The sequence below is a fragment of the Limulus polyphemus genome, unplaced genomic scaffold (genome assembly GCF_000517525.1).
Source record: "Limulus polyphemus unplaced genomic scaffold, Limulus_polyphemus-2.1.2 Scaffold582, whole genome shotgun sequence".
NCBI lineage: Eukaryota > Metazoa > Arthropoda > Merostomata > Xiphosura > Limulidae > Limulus > Limulus polyphemus.
This window is the reverse complement of record NW_013666192.1, coordinates 109,741-127,700: the sequence shown is the minus strand read 5'-3', so window position 1 is coordinate 127,700 and position 17,960 is coordinate 109,741. Positions and strand designations below refer to the sequence as shown.

Here is a 17,960-nt window from a genome sequence, read left to right as displayed (position 1 = left end):
TATATATATATATATATATATATATATACAATGTCAATAGGTAGATATAAAAAAATATTATAGTTACATAAATGTTGCAAGAGAGCAAGTGTTATTGATACTTTCTTCGCCAATGTCTGGTGAAGAAAAACTGATTTTAAAGACTTGATCTGTCTTTTGTTTAGCGCACTGTCTTAGATTTGATCGCTTTAGGAGAACGAATACAAAATTATATTTAGATATTATTGTAATGAATTATTTAAACCTTTTATTTGTATTTAATATTTTATAAACTACAGCTGTGTACGATAGGTCTGACAGTATCTGTAATAAATCAATAAAGATGGTATATTTTGAAGTCACTTTGCAATATTTTTGTAGTATAATTGTAACTCGTAAGGCCTAAGAGGGTAGCAAGGCCAATGGACGGCTTTATAAGTCGAAGGGTTCCTTACTCCAGGTCTCGAATGAAGGCCAACGGCGGACCAGCGGGAAACCGGTGGAGAAGGCTGAAGAGCTTCGACCTCAGAAGACAACGGTTGCTTGCAAGCAGAGGATCTTCTGAGAAGAGAGGTGGTGACCTCTTTTAAACTCACCCGACATAAGGCAACGACAAACTACTGTTGTAAAATGCCAAGAATAAACATGGCCAGACACACAAAACTGTTTTTAAATAACAGCGTGAATGGGCTTCTTTCACATAAGGTGGAGGAGGGTCCCAGCTCGGTCAGAAATGTCCTGTGTGATAGGGTAAACCTGACCATCATCCAGTGCTTGTCCGCAATCACAAACAAAACATCAAGATAGCAAACTGGAATGTAAGAACATTATACCAAGCAGGAAAGCTAGAAAATGTGAAACAACAAATGAAGAGAATGAAAATGGACATCCTACGAATAAGTAAAACCAGATGGACAAATGTAGGCTGCATGGACACAGACAAAATGAAAATGATATACTCTGGAGACAAGGAACATGAAAAAGGAGTAGGGATCCTAATAGATGAACAAACAGCAAAAAGCCTTCTTGATCATTGGACAATATTTGAAAGTCATTATTATGAAGATAAAAGGACAATCTTTCAACATCTCTATAATTCAAGTATATGCACCCACATTAGAAATCTTGATAAAGCAAAGAATATCTAATAATGGCTGGAGACGGCTTGAATGGGTAATGAAGAAAAACTTTAATATAAGTTTAACATAACAGCAAATGTACAACGTTTCGACAAGGTTTTGTCATCATCTAATAGGCCACGACGTCTTCTTATAGATTAAATTCCTCCTTTTGGATTGTTTTTACTCTGAATTACCGAAAGTTCAATTGTTTTTAGCTTTTCACGGGACATAATATTTTTAGTCAATGCTATAATATCTCAATTTTGAGTTTTCCGACGAAATGAGCACTAGCCGACATTTTTCTATTAATTATGCGTCAAAAAGCACTTTTTTTTCCATTTTCCCAAAAAATTCATATTTTCACCGAAAAGCCATGTTTTCCTCAAAGTTTGACAAAAATTAATTTCCTAATATTTCAGTACAATGATGTCCTTGATGCAAGACCTGATGATGACAAAACCTTGTCGAAACGTTGTACATTTGCTGTTATGTTAAACTTATATTAAAGTGTTTTTTTCATTACCCATTCAAGCCGTCTCCAGCCATTATTAGTCTCAAAGTAGGTTCTTCGTCATCGAGAAAGAATATCTGCAAATCTCAGAAAATCAGTATTATAATGGGAGACTTAAATGTAAAAGTTGGCAAAGGACGAGAAGACCAAACAGTAGGGCCTCATGGACTGGGTGTGAGAAATGAGAGAGGAGAGAGATGGATAAAATGGTGGAAAGCCAACAACCATATTACAATAAATACCTGGTTCAAGAACCATGAAAGTCGCTAATGGACATGGAAGAGTCCTAAAAATAACAATCGGAATTAAATAGACTACATAATAATCTGTGGTAGATTTAAAGATGCAATTATCCATTCAGTTGCATGCCCTGAAGCAGGCTGCAACAGCGATCACAATCCAGTGGTGTGCAATATGAGAGTCAAACTGAGGAAACAGAAACAACCAAAATCCCAAAAGAAATTAGATATACAGTTGCAGTAAAAAACAGATTCCAGATTCTAGAAACACTGGAAGATGAAAGCCCCAAATTTGGAAGATTTAAGAAAGCAGCAGTTGACACAGCAAAATAAATAATTCCAACTAAGAGGCATGAAAAAGAGGTTTTGAAACGTATGGAAGAACGAAGAATTGCTCAACAAATTAATACATCAAAATATGAACAACTGAATAAGACAGTAAAGCGCAAGTCCACTGAAGCAAAAGAAAAGTGGCTGAATGATGAATGCGCCGAAATAGAAAAGATCAAACACACTGAACCATTAAAACTATACAAAGGAATAAAAAACAACCAAACAAACTGAGCCGTTATAACAATACAAAGAAATAAAAACATCACCAGGAAACAAAATGCATGTTCCTCAAATGGCTGCATTAAAGCCAAAGTCGGCACTATCATTTTAGAGAAAGAGAAAATTATATAAGGATGATTAGAATATATAAACGATCTCTTTAAAGATGAACGAGATCAAAAACAAAAATTCGAAGAGATATTGAAGGGTTGAAAATTCTCCAGTTAGAGGTGAGGACAGAAGTGAACAAAATGAAAAGAAGTAAAGCAACTGGACCAGATGACATAGCTGTGGAACTGATATGGAGCTTAGAAGAGTTTGGCATTTACAAACTTACTGAGATGCTAAATCAAATATATGAGAGTGGGGAAATTCTAATATTACCTAAGTAAGTCAATTTTCTTAGCACTGCCCAAGAAAACGGGCCCAATGGAATGTGAGCTACAACCAACAATAAGTCTCATATATCATATCATCAAAATAATACTCAGGATAATCATGATGAGAGCAAGGAAACAGATAAGGCCTGAAATTAGACAAGAACAATGAGGCTTCATAGCAGATAAAGGCACTAGAAATGGAATAATAATGCTAAGAACACTCTCAGAAAGAGCAATATAAGTACAACATGATCTGTTTGATTGCTTTATTGATTATGCAAAAGCTTTAGAGAAGGTAGAGCATGAACAACTTTTTGAAATGTTACAAAATTTAGACATAGATGGGAAAGATCTCCGAATCATCAGAAAACTATATTGGGAACAAACAGCAGCCCTGAGAATAGAAGATGAAATAAGTGAATATACCGAGATACAACGATGAGTTAGAAAGGGATGTGTTTTTTCACCAGATCTATTCAACCTATACAGAGAAATGATAATCCATGAGATACAAGACCTTCATGAGGTCATGGTTAATGGGGAAAAATGTAAACAATTTAAGATATGCAGATGATACTGTACTTATTGCTGGTACGAAAGAAGATCTACAGAACATCCTCAATAAAGTTGTAATGGAAAGTATGAGAAAAGGACTGACCATCAACAGCAAGAAGACTGAATGTATAGTGATCACTAAGAAGAAGGAAATACCAGAATGTAGATTAACCATTAGGAATGAAACAATAAAGCATGTAAATAAACTTAAATACCTTGGAAGCTGAATAACTTCAGACGGAAAATGTGATCACGAAATCAAAAGGCGAATAGGAATGGCAAAAGAAGCATTTCTAAAAATGAAAACCGGATCCACCAACTACAAAATGACATTTAAAACACGACTGAGAGTTATACAGTGCTATGTTCAACCAATCCTTCTTTATGGTTCCAAATTTTGGACAATATCACAAACAATAAAAAACGCATGAATGCAGTAGAAACGTGGTTTCTAAGACAAATACTTAAAATATCATGGAACATACATAGAAGTAATGAAGTCGTTCTAAAAAAGGCCAAAACAAAACGAATGTTTTGGGAAATTTTAACAAAGAGCCAACGGAATTTTATAGGACATATCATGAGAAAAGGATAGATTGAAAATATCATTATGACAAGAAAAATCCCAGGAAAAAAAAGTAAAGGAAGACAGATTCTGCTATCAAAAATTGCCAAGGAATTACCACTATATAAATTATAAGAGAAAGCATAATAGATAAAATCGTTGATCATCATAGCATTGGTCACGTACATGACGAAGCCAAACTCATTTCATTGAACCATTTTAGTCCTTATAGTCTTTTCTGTTTATTAGTGTTGTTATTTTATCACTAAATGTTACTCTTCATTGCAACTAATTCTGGCAAATTGTACTTTGGGGGCCTCTGTTGATCAAATGGTGTCTACCTCATTTATACGTCAAATAAAAAGACGCCATCAAGGAGAAGAAAGCATGGTTTGCTAATGAGCTAAATCCAACCTTAGTAATTGAGTGAAACATTGGAAGAGAGGATTATGTCTGGGATTCTACCAACTTTAAGTGTAACTGGGTTTTGTGTTTTTACATCGGAAAATAATCTCGGCAGATTACAAATAATGTCATTTGTAGCTTATGACCGTTTTACCAGTTGAGGTTTGTTACTGTCTAACGTTATTTTATAGTTCTGTACACAAGGTTAACGTATTTATTGATTTTGGAAAATTAAAAATACTATACAATAAAGAAATTATATAGAAATGTTAGTCTTAGGTCTACGATTTTGCAAATAAGCGAGTTTCATAATCTGTCATGCTTGATAAAATATTCTCGTTTAACTAAAATGTAGCTAACAGCATGTGTAAGGGCAGTCATTAATGAATCAAACCCTATTTAACAAAAATTCAATTGTCCAATATAACTTAATTGTGACCAACGAGTCACGACTTTCTTAGAAGCACTGTGAAGTATTTCACATAATCGATTTTACAATAAGAAACATTTACAAATAAAATGCTTTAAGTCCTCCATTAAATATTTACTGGGCATCTTTTTCTTGATATATTCCATGTTTTTGAAGGTAACCAGAGTTGCCAAATTTTGCATGATATCCATGGTGTGTACATCACTCGTCTAACGGAGGGTGCAAAAGTAAAGTGGGCTACGTTTTTGCAATGTATAGGGCTTGGAGAAACTATGACAATAAAGGGATCGACGTTAGAAACATAAAGTTTCAAAACAGATAGTTTTTATTATTATTATTATTGCTATTACAGAAAATTTCTGAACATGATAACAAAAAATTCCTACTCTTCTTAATTATTGTAGTTTTTTCACTTTCTCTGGTATTGTACTACTTTTCACGTAGTAATATAATCAGTTTGGCCAGTCAAAGTAATGATAACGTTACTCACTTAACTATCTATTTAATAATTTCGGCCTTTCCACGTAGTGAACATTACATTTCCATGAATTAATGAAAAATATTTCATTCGAGATGCAAAGATGAAAATTTGAAACTACAATGAATAACAAATCGTGACTTTTATCAGCATGAAATTAAAATTTAAATATATTACTCCTGCATTTCACAGATTCGTGGGTTGTCTAAAGTGTAATAGCATGTTTCTTGGTGCCAATTAACTCAGGAATGTGATCTGCAAATGTAAGTCATTATGAACATCTACAGTTCAAATAACAGAGATGCCATGAAGGCTGAATGCTAGGGTACTCGTGTAGATAAAATTGCCAGATTATAGGTCGGAGCTTGTCTAATGAGTTAAATTCGCAAATCCCTTCGTTTATAAACGAAGCTTCAGCTACCGTAGATTTTAAGTTTATATTTTTAAATAAGTTCTCTATCCATATACTATTGTGAACACATCTTCCATTGTTGGTGCCCAGTTTCACTCATGAGCACGTGCCTAACAACGTTTAAAAAAATTGTGTCCGCAACAAATTGTGTAAGCACCAATAACCACAAAGGTTTGAAACGTATGCTTATTGTAAAAAACAACACAAGAGTAGTTTTAATTTTGTTTTCGAAGTAGCCTTAAGTAAAACATTAAAGTATTATCTGGTGTGCAACTTCTAAGTTGCAATCATTATAAAACCTAGCTACATAAATCTGTACAGAAATGATATGCTTCTCGGATTTTATACTCAACATAATCTAAATTAACATGCAAGTTAATTATTCTGTAAAATTTGGATAATTTTACTACAAACACTAGTGCTTCGATAACTTCAGCTTCGAATAAAACTAATAGATTCTATATAACAACTTTGGAATACTGATACATCATTGTGTCTATTCTGACACCATTCCTGCTGTAAAAGTCCTGATATCAGAATACCCATGTATCAACAAAAACAACACATTGCCTGGTCATTCATTATATCTTTATAAGCATACTGGGTGTAAATCGTATGTTAGAAACATTATTTTTATTGTACATCATTAAGAAAAATTAATTTAACGGAGAGTGTTTGATGTCAATCAAAATTTTGCCAATATATATGAATTACATGAAAATTTTACTCCATCTTCTAAGTAATACGAAAAAGAAAACAAAAAAATTTATCAACACTTGTAAAACCATTAAGAAAACGGTTGCCACGAAGCCTTGCTATTAGCATAGTCTACCCACAAGAAGATCAGAATGCCATTTATCATTAACCAACATATTCTGATAGGTTGCAGATGAATGTCCTGCGCATTTTTTTATGAGTACTATAAAAATAATTGTTTTATCCTCTTCACAAATTACAATATAAATCATAGCTGTTGTAATGGCCCAGATTTATTTTTCCTCCACATCATTTTATATGAACTTCTTGTTCATCTACTATTAGAAGCAGCTGTTGTTGTTTTAGCGCAAAGCTCACAATGGAATTAAGGCGCTCTGCTTACCGCAGGGAATCGAACCCCTGAGTTTACTGTTGTGATCACGTAAACTTACCGCCTCTTTCAAATCCAATAATATGAAAATAAAAATTTTCACGAAATTTTTGAAAAATACCAAGGTCTTGGTAGTTTTAACGAAAAAAATATATGTTTTTTTTTTAATATTATAAAAGTGCGTATTTTAAAGGAAATTTTATTATGAATCCAAAACTCGTAATATTTAATCCTTTATTTTTTGTGAAAATTCCGCGTATCTAATATTTTACTATACTTCTCAAGAAAAGAAAGTTAATACAGAAGCTTCAAAACAAGAAACTGTCATTCGAAATTCTTAAATTTAGAAGGTTATTTCTGCTACTTTCCAAATTTAGTCCAATCATTTTTTTATATTAAACATTACTTTACAATGGATTTAAAAGTTCCAGAGTTGAGTTTTCAAATTTGTCTATATTTTTTGTAACACAGAAAATTTGGTTGAAGTGAAACATAAAGCTCCACAAGGACCTATCTGTGCTTTACCCACCACGGGTATCAAAACCCGGTTTCTAGCATTGTAAACCCGTATACATACCCCTGTGTCACTGAGGGACAACACGGAATAACCATCTTAAACTACTTCAAGACTTTCTGAAACAAAATTTTGATCATAAGTGCATGCACCTTCGGGTATGACATGTAGTGCATGCACCTTAGGGTATGACATGTATAAGGAAGATAATAATCAGCTCAGCATCACATCCTATTTCTATGTAAGAGCTTCTCTAACTGAGTATATCATTATCCTTGCACATAAGGTTTTATTTCGTAGTGGTTTTTGCTTTTGTATGCAGAAAACCAAAGGTTTTGCATGTTCGTTAGTAATTTTTCATTCCCCCCCCCCTTAATTTCAGCTTTGCCAATTTATTGAAAACGTATGATTGCTAGAAATTTTGCTTCCCAGTGGAACGGCGGTAAGTATCGAGACTTATAATGCTAAAAACCAGATTTTGATACTCGTGGTACTCACAGCACAGATAGCCCATTGTGTAGCTTTCTGATTAGCAACAAACAAACAGAAAGCTAGAAATCGGAGGTTGATGACATTTATCCTCACCTTCCACTTACAAGTCATGAAACAATATGCGTTTGTTTGTTTCTAGTTTAAGCACAAAGCTACACAGTGGGCTATCTGTGCTCTGTCCAGCTCGGGTATCGAAACCCGGGTTCTAGCTTTGTAAGTCCGCAGACATGCCGCTGTGCCACCAACGATATGTGTGCGCGTGTGTGTGTGTATGGTTTTGCGCACGCCACTGAGTATATCTAATTTACTTTACATTTTCTGTGAGACATATTTCAAGAAATTATTCATTTATTGGGATGCAGCGCCGTTAGCCTGTTAAATCTATATTACTTATGCTAAAATTAACAATTTTAAATATAACACTTCAAGTAAAAATCTCATTAGTTAGTTATTTTGTATAAAATTTCAACTAAATATGACAGTTAATCGGGAAAAATGATTAAATTAAACTTCCTGAAATAAACAAAATTAAAGAAAAGCTGGAAAATCATCTTTACTTTCTTTTTTTTTCCAGTTTTTATATTTTTCAAAAATATCTATTCAAGATTTAGAAATAATGCTGAATTACCATACTTTTATTTTGTTAGATTATTAATATCGATACATTCTGACTACTAAAACTATTGAAATTACATGTTTCTCAAGGCAATTTCCACAATACTCTAAAATAATAATAAGCGTTTAACTAAAAATATTGAAACTTTTATTTAATAACATTTGAAAGTCAGATCAATAAACTGATTTAGAAACGTTTTTTAAAAGCTTTAACAGAGAATGCTTTCCAAATCCAACAATATGATTTCATTTTTCAACAAAATCGTAAGGTGTACGCAGAAGAAATATGGAAACAAATGAGTGACACAACTACAGTGTCAAAAATAATTGTGGGAACGATTAGAAAAAAAGGGTATAAAAGATATATACTGCAGGAATGTCACCCGTTTACCGTGTGAAAATGAACTGCGCAAGAGCAGATTCCCTATTTGATAGCTTACACCCTGATTGGTTGTCATCCAACTAATAAAAAAATGCAAAAGTAGTATAAAGGCTATGTAGGTATAGGGAGTCATACCATATCCAGTAGTAGCAGTAATAGTAGTAGTTGTAGAGTGAATCCAGTCGTTAATCCCAGGACATAAATACCTCATGATAAACGTGAAGAAAGCTAATGTTTTATGCGAAAAATTGCAGTAGGAACTGTATAGAAGACTCTTGAGATGATACATGAAACTGGTACTGTTAACAATAAACTCGATCGAGGTACAAAACCGAAACTCTCCCAAATTAATGTATGTTCTTTACGAGATAGAAAACGGTCTTGCCAACGACCTTACGGTTAATACAGGCGTGAACGTTACCTCTAGAAATGTAAGCTACTCATTAACACGAAGTACTCTCGATAGCCACGTAACTGCTTGAACCTCACTGCATAGAAGAAGTAACAACTAAACTAAAAAGTTGAAATGAGCATTGGACCAGAAACTGTGGAATGAACAAAGCTGTGCTCTTCACAAATGAATATTTATTCGTCGGTGGAGAGATGAACTTGTACAGTGAACTACTGTGTTGGTGATCTCACATGATTGATGGCACCCTGACTGCCGACAAGTACAGACAGTTTGTGATCCATCATACCATTCCCTCCGGATTACGACTCATAGGATAGGAATTCATCTTATACCAAAAAAGTATCCCAAGCATACAGAAAATGTGATGAAACTATATCTTGATGGTAAAACGGCCTATGAAGCATTCACAATCATAGTTTGGCCAGTACAAATCCCAATATGAGCATTTTGAGGCTGTATTGACTTATGTAGAAACATGTCTGAATTGTGGTTAGTAATATAGAACATTTGGAACAATATTCCACAATCGTAGATTGTTAAACTAAACGGCAGCATGAAACCAAGGCATGATGTTCTGTGTAAATCAAAGAGTTCACATACAAAATTATAGATTTTTCCATTTTTCCATTACATTTTCTGTAATATTGTTTGAACCATCAATAAATTCACCACCTACTTGCACTCGCCTGATGCACTGACCCAAGTCTTAAGACCCATAAATGAGAGTTGCTTATTTTACCACCACAACAACCCAAATGGCAAGCATGATGACGTTAATGCTAGTCATTGCACTAGCAAACAGAAATGATCGCTTTGAATATTTTTTTTCTATTTCATGAGTATCTAGATGAGTATAAGTCTCTATGTTACTAAATTGTTATATTTGTGATCATAATATCCCTAAGAAAGTCCCATCTATGAATGTGTATAATTATATGCAAATATATAACTTTTGTAGTGTGTAACAGGATATCTTGAGTTATTCTAATCGAAATTGTTTTTAATACTATAGTTTAGTATAAGTTAACATTATTAGATACATAAATACGTGCTTTGAAAATAAGTGTGAGTGCAGACTAATAGTAGTTAGTAGGGTGAAATCTGAGCTCATCCTAACAGTATTTGTTTGTAAATACATAAATATAATGCAGAAAGTGTTAAAAAATATTCGCTTTAACTTATTTCAATCTAGATAGAATAGCTAAAACTGATACCTAAAAAAGGAACTCTAAAAATCAGAAAGAGAGATATAGAGTAGTTGCTTTTATCTTTTTGTTATAACTACATATTCACAACAATCTGTAACCAAAACCACATATCTTATCCAGAACTAATGAAACATAAAACACTCCTCGTTATCAAACAGTATTTTTTATCAGATATTCTATGCTTATTTTCCGTGCGAAGCTGACAGAATATAACTTTCACATAATCTAATTTGGACATCTTACGATCGTAATAATGTTCTTATCTTTATACTTGAATTGGCTAGAATATATCGTCTTTCCTCACGTGCCTCCAGCACTCGTCTCCTATAGTGTAAGCAGCTGTGCCATGAAATTTCATAAGATTCTCTATACTCTTTCTTTGTGTGTGTTCTATGAAATCTCGTTCGTAGCAGATCTTTAGATCACCTCACGCTAAGATTTAGATTTAGTTTGTGGTGAGAGGCAGATAAAGCACGTGTTGTTCCAAAATGGAGTGGAGGGTGGATAAGATCGATTGTACGATCAGAACTTGGTTGACAGCCGTGTTTGATAGCATCTTACATATGGGCAAAGAAGTACTTTGCCTGAATTTGTATGCGCGCAATGGGAGAAACACGTGGATTGTACAATGCTATCATTTCATCTCGTCTAATAGAACTCGGTCTAAATATTCTGCTGTATTTTAAAAGAAAAAAAGAACGGAATTTATTTGAACAAACGAAAATTGTTTCTATAACCACAACTACTATTTTATAAACCTAGATGAATAAGGGTGAAAAAAGACATTAGGTTCACCAGTGGGGAGACTTCCTTCAAGATGAGACAAAAGCATTACATAGCTAGTCTCCCCTTGCATTGGCAAGCAAGGTGGATCATTCACATGTAACAAGTTTATTGTAACAATACAACTTCACCTTCTACATGTAAACACGTATACGCTTGATGTTGTATTGGAAATTCGTCATAAACGCTACCTAAAGATATCAGAAAAAATTATTATCTTAAGATAACTGAAATCCTCGCATCCTACCTGTAACGCCACGAAAAGTCCAGGTTTGTATATGGGCATTTCTGACGTTACACATACCTATAAAATATTATGTTTATTACTTTGTTTTTTAGACACAAGTCAATATTATATATAATAATGACAATTATCCATAATTAATGAAAAAATTATTTAAATTTGTTAGTTTCTAAAAATACTTTTTTTTTTACTTTGCACGTGTTTATTCAACTTGTAATTATTTTATTCGGTGAATTATTATGAGATTATAATGTTTCCGAAATTGTAATAGTTGGTTTGAAAAAAAAATAATTATAATAACATATTCAAACATTCTACGTTGCAATAACTTAAAGCGAATTTTTCTTTGGATGAATTTCATTGTGCCAATTTGTTACTTTGAGCTAAAGATAAATCGTTTGGTATTTTACTATAAAAGTTAATTAATTATTTATTTCTAAGACATACCTGTAATAATTCTTTAAAATGTTTGATATGTCTTTTTCTCATATATAATTATAATATTCCAGCATAGTGTCATTAATTGTCGCAAAAATGACATTTTTGTATTTCATTGCACGTTTTAGTAATAACCGTAAGTCGATGATGTCATTAGTTATCAAAGTACACTACCTATAATCAGTTTGTATTATAATTACTAATCAGCATGTTCCTACATCCATTTCACTTAGCTTTGCACGAAGAAAAAATTGAGACGGAAAAAGCATTATAGCTTAGTATTTCTTAGTTCAATATTTTTCAGTGTAAAATATTACTTTTTAATAGTACTTATCGGTTAAAGTTTTACTGAATTTTGTATTGAATAGTGTTTAATATCACAGATTACATAACAGTCAAGATTGGGAGTCTATCTATCGCTTTCCTTGGATATCACGGACTTTAATTTGATGATAATGTTATGGAAAACTTAAATAAAAACTATTTTTCTCTTGTAAAAATACATCTATATGTATTTTATAATAGAAATTAAATGTAAAGTTAAAAAAGGATATGTTTCATAAGAGAAACGAGAAATATAAAAGAAAAGTGTTCTAAAAGAAGTTGACGTTGAAGTAGAAGAAATCAGGTTTCATAATTACAGTCAGTATGAATTTCATATTAACAGCTGGCAAAAGAGAAAAAGTAACAACATTTTTAATAAAGTCAAAGCTAGATAGACCGAGTTTATGACATACAAAGTGACACTAAGACACCCAAGTTCTAGAGAAAAGATTTTATAAATGAGGCTGGTATCAAAGATGAAAAAAACGAGTTTTATAACAGAAACTAAATCTCGATGAAAGAATATCAATATTATAATTTTTAGTAAAATCTGACGTAAATACGGATAGAGAGAATTATTGAATATTATCTTAATTAAAGTCATAAAGTGAGATTTGTCAGATGAAATTAGACTTAAAGACAGAAAGTATGGATAGTTCTTTAATATAATCTGTCTTAAAGGCTGAAAGTTGGATTTCTTTAAAAGAATCTGACTAAAACACAGAAATTTAGTTTTTTAGTACAATCTGGCTTAAAGACAAGGTGTGGGTTTTCTAATTGGAATGTGACTTAAAGGCAGAGAGTGGGAGTTTTTTATTAAACTATAGCTTAAAACAGAAAATAAGAGTTCTTTATTTTTGAGTGAAAGACAGAGAGTTTGGAGGTTCTTTGAAATAAATCTGACTTAAAGGCAGACAGAGGATGTCTTTCTAATAGAAGCTAATTTAAAGTCAGTGTGATAATTCTATAATAGAAGCCGATTTAACTTCAGCATTAGATTAATTTAGAGCCTAGCGTATTTTGTACAAGCAGAACCTCTAAGATATATTCTAGGTTGTCAATATGCTTTTGTGCTCTTGTAAAACGATTTTAAGTCAGCACAAAACGTTTGTGAAATAGTGTCCTTCTGACTTCTTTATAAGATACTTTTTACCTCATTAAAAATATGCTGTTAATCATTTGAAAATGGATATCTTATTTAAAACCTGAAATAAGATAAAGAATACATTACTGTAATTGTACAAAAAATAAATAGATAATATACAAAAAAGATAATACGATGAAACAGAAAACTGCAAGTCATTTTACTGAGTTTATACTATTTTATGTGAGTTAAATTATGTTTTTTTTAGAAATAAAATACAATATTTTTAACCAGTTTATGTATTTATCCTTTTTTTAGTTACGTTATATTCACACAAGAAAATAAAGATATAATTTTCTGTATTACAAATCTGTATTATTATTATTATTAATTTAGCCATAGAAAATAACAACTGGTATAGTTTTGTTGTTTAATAAGTTCTTGTTGTTATGCAATTAAAATATTGCTATTAAATATAATAAAGTGTAATAATTTGATATATCTAAAACTCTCACCTCCTTTTACCCTTACATCCCTACTTCCCACTGTTCCAACGCTATTTGTCGCTTTACATTTGTAAACAGTATCATGGATTTCCTTTGAATACTCGTCAGCTCGGAAAGGTAGAAATATAAGAGAGCCATCTCTTTGTACCTTCCTGACATTTGCAACCGAAAACACTGGTTGACCATTTCGTAATAACCACGTCACTTCCGGCATTGGGTGGCCAATCGAATTACATCTTACCACTGTTCCCGTACTGTTTAAAAAAATTGCTTCATCTGGTGGTTCGACCGCAAATTGTGGTCCTTGTAAATCCGTTTTGGGTCTCCTCAGGTCCTGTCCTACAGCTGGGGGTGAAGAAAGAAAACGACAACTACTTTTACACTCCATTCACATTCATCAGATATTTTGGATCACCAATTACAGAATGATCGTGTGATCAGTAAATAGTCCTCAATTATAATATATATTATAATTTATAAATAATTGACAACTCTTAAATAAGATTTTTTTTAGTGTAAGCTTTATAATTTAGCAAGTAAATTAAAACACAATTCCTGGAATTTTTTTTTCTGATCGGAACTCACTGTTCACTCTCAAAGAACTGTACACGTTCATATCGTTCTAGTTATCTTTATCATTCTAGTTATAATTCAAAATTATCAGTTTCATGATAGAAAACTTTTTTGTTCAATGGTGAAAGATTTAACCTTGCTAAAACACACATTCCTTCAAAATTAAAACATTTTAACTTTTTCTATACAAACAATCCATTGACTGTTCAGTAAGTTATCCTTGCTATTATTTCTTCTCTCAATAAAATCAATCTTTTATCAGTTACTTCATAAATCCATAGAAAATTATTTCTTTCTGGTTATCATAAACAATTAAAATTCCACATTTATACCCAGCAGACCCTAACAGTACCAATATTTGAACTTGAACACATGCAGAAGCATATCTTTTTCGGTTTGATTTTGTCAAATTTCGATAGTTTTATTAAATAATTTATCAGTTTATTAATTTTAAGTTTTCTGATGTCGTACCCATTTTTTCAGCGGAATACGGCAAATTTTACTTATTAGTTCTAAGACGACTTGGCAGAAGCAGCTGGTAGCCGTTAACTGCTTTGTATTTATGTTTTTTCACATAACTCCTTCCAGTAACTTTAACAAATAACTCGTTGGCAACTTAGGTGTAGAAAATTTTTCAACGAACTTTCTTTTTATCTGACAGTTACTTAATTTATTATTCCAGATGATTGTTAAAAGTAATGATATCTTACATACATTTTAACATTTACGCGCTCCTTTCATCTTGCATTCAGTGAAGTACAAATGAAAAAATATATTTTGTTTTAAGATTCCATATTTTCCTTTCATGTATTTTAAGTATTTTTTTATTCTCCTTAATAATAAAATTCCTTGAGGCACAAAATTCAAAAGACTCGAATATTCAATCACTTTAATAGAAAACAAACCTCACATGACATTAGGACAAGCTCTCTTAAATTGCTTTTCTTGAGTACTTCTTATAAAAACAAATACGAATATTGGTTTGGGGAAAAACATTGGTCTCTTATTAAAAAGTTATTTGTATGTTAAATGCTCCCAGCCTACTTCAAACTGAGCATAACATAAACATTTGTGATTTAAGTACCTTGTTATACATTTTACTAATAAACCATTTCGTCCTTAATAATTTAACTTTTATTCCGTGTATTATGATACATTTTGTGTGGTATTCTACCGTAAAATACTAACCGTTAATATTTCTATTTAATTAAATATACATGTAGTGTAAACACTGTTTAAAAAGACACATGGATCTAAATATTATCCACCATCACGTATAATATTATTCATTTCCTGCCTTTTTTTAATCAGTATTTAACATAATTAATGATACTTCTCACACAGCTAATTTTTAGTGCAATAGCAGTAATCGTGACCATAGTAGGTATTAGGTGAATCTTTAAAACAAATTCCTAAGGTTAAAAGTAATTGATTGGCAATTAACTCCAAACTTCTATTAACATTATTCTTAAAAGTTATATTTTTCTCTACAGTAAAAACTAAAGTGAGTACTTAACACAACTAATCTTAATATAATTTGATGCATGAATGCAGAAAGTACAAATCTCGATACGGATCTATTCCGTTCTGTTTTTATGGGGGTTCAGTCCAATTAAGTTTAACATGAATAATTCGGGTGTTGTATTTCGTCTACTACAGTTAAATTCCTTTAATCAATCAAAGAGTAACTGTAGAGGGTATTGAATCATTCGAGTTAGGCCCTGTCGTTAAAGAAATTAAATATGGCATTTCTCTACCGTTACTCTGTTCTTATTCTTTCTTCTTTCTTCAACATAAATTGCAGTGTGGACAAAGTATGGCGATACGGATTGTATCATTACCCTGACATCTTAATATATATCATGTGGCCCCACGCACACTTCTGCTGATACTAAAAATCATCTGCTATAAATCTTTCATTAAAACCAACATAATAGTTTCTCATTTCATAAATACGACTATAATCTCCTGAAATATTTCGTTAGATGATCCTTGGGTTTTGTAAATAATTTATTTATGACTGGTTTCAGATATTTAAAATTGAACAAAATAATTTATTTTCATTGTGCTTATTTTATTATCGCTGTATCTAACAATCATTTAATAAATAAGTGGATAATTATTTAATTTGTTTTGTTTTAATTTCAAGAAAACTGGATGAACTTGTAAATTTTATAGCATCCATATCCACAGACAGAGAAAATAACACCAGAACCGTGATATATAAAAAATATATATATAAAACTTTACTAAAGGATCGTATTTCTTCTAGCTAAGGACTTGAATCATGAGGGAGACATTTTCAATCCAAACAAAATATATTTGCGATATCAATAGATATAAATTCATGAGTATCCCTTATGAAATATCTTAATAAACATGGATTTAAAAATAAAGAAATATAAACTACGTTTACGTATAATAATAAAATTAATTCACTATCTCTTCAAGTTTATTTGTTAGCATGCTTGAACTGTGAATCCGAAAGTTAGTGGTTTATGACCTGTTACTACAAAAAGTCGCTCCACACTTTGGAGCTCGGGTTCGCTATAAAAGTGAAGTCGAGTCACGCTACTTGGTAAAACAAGAGTAGCTCAAGAGTTATCGGTGAGTGTTGTTGACTAGATGTTTCCCTCTAGTCTATCATTTCAAAATTAAGGATAGCTATGCGCAGGTAGCACTTGTGTAACTTAGTGAGCGAAAATTCTAAATACAAACAAATACTCAGTCATACAGTTTGGTATTATCCTAATTTTACTTGGGTAAAGAATGTTTCTAGTTTTTACTGCAATGAGATTTTATTCCAAACCGAAGAAATGTTGTTATTTTGCAACGGATATAATTATATGTTTGACAATAAGTCGATTTGCTTGCTTGTTTGTAGGAAAGCCCAAAGATGCATAAAGGACTACCTCAGCTGTGCCCACCACGGGTATTTAAACCCGATTTTTAGTATTATGAGCCTTCAGACTTACCACTGAGCTAGTTGATAAGTTGATTGAATGGTTCATTTAAGGTGTATAAGGATCAATATTTAAAGTTCGTGTAAGAGTCGAATTCATTTATTTAGGCCGATTATGATTTTACTGTTTTACATGAGACCTTAATAATGCTCTGATTGCAAAATATTTATTTACGATTTGTAAAATAGGGATTAAAGTTAATTCTGACATAGTAGTTTTAAAATATGTTTATCAAACCTTTTAGACTTAAAGGGAATACAGAAAATATTATATTATTCATACAATATGGATCAAAGGTACGTTAATAAGAAAATTTCAAAAAGTGACAACTGAAAACCACATTTAAAGCAATAAGCTGTTGAAGAATTTTTATTTCCCAAAACTTTAAATTGTACCTTTAATATTTTTTTATGAAACGACTTGGTTGAAAGTCATGACTTTAAGATGACCCATAGCATTAGATAACAGTTATAGCATTACGTTTCTATAGAAAAAAACATATTTAAGATTTACATCCCTTGTAAGACTCACATAAAGCAATAATTCTTTAAACGTTCACGTTTCAAACTGATGTTACGTATTACAATTTCGAATAGCCGAAAACTGAGTTAAATTGTAATTTAGATTTAGTAGTTAAATAAATGCTGATATATCTCTAATTTATGATATTTGCCAACAAGATTGATACACACAGTTTTCTTTGTTAAT

The 17,960-nt window shown here is 31.8% G+C and overlaps 1 protein-coding gene across 1 annotated transcript in view; it reads right to left on the bottom strand.

Moving 5' to 3' along the window:
• Positions 1 to 17,960, bottom strand: part of LOC111085734 (Down syndrome cell adhesion molecule-like protein 1 homolog) — a 148,184-nt gene that overhangs the window by 128,342 nt on the left and 1,882 nt on the right. Inside the window, exon 2 of the mRNA XM_022385712.1 lies at positions 13,726 to 14,061. Coding sequence (XP_022241420.1) covers positions 13,726 to 14,061 — 336 coding nt within the window. The remainder of the gene's footprint in view (positions 1 to 13,725; positions 14,062 to 17,960) is intronic.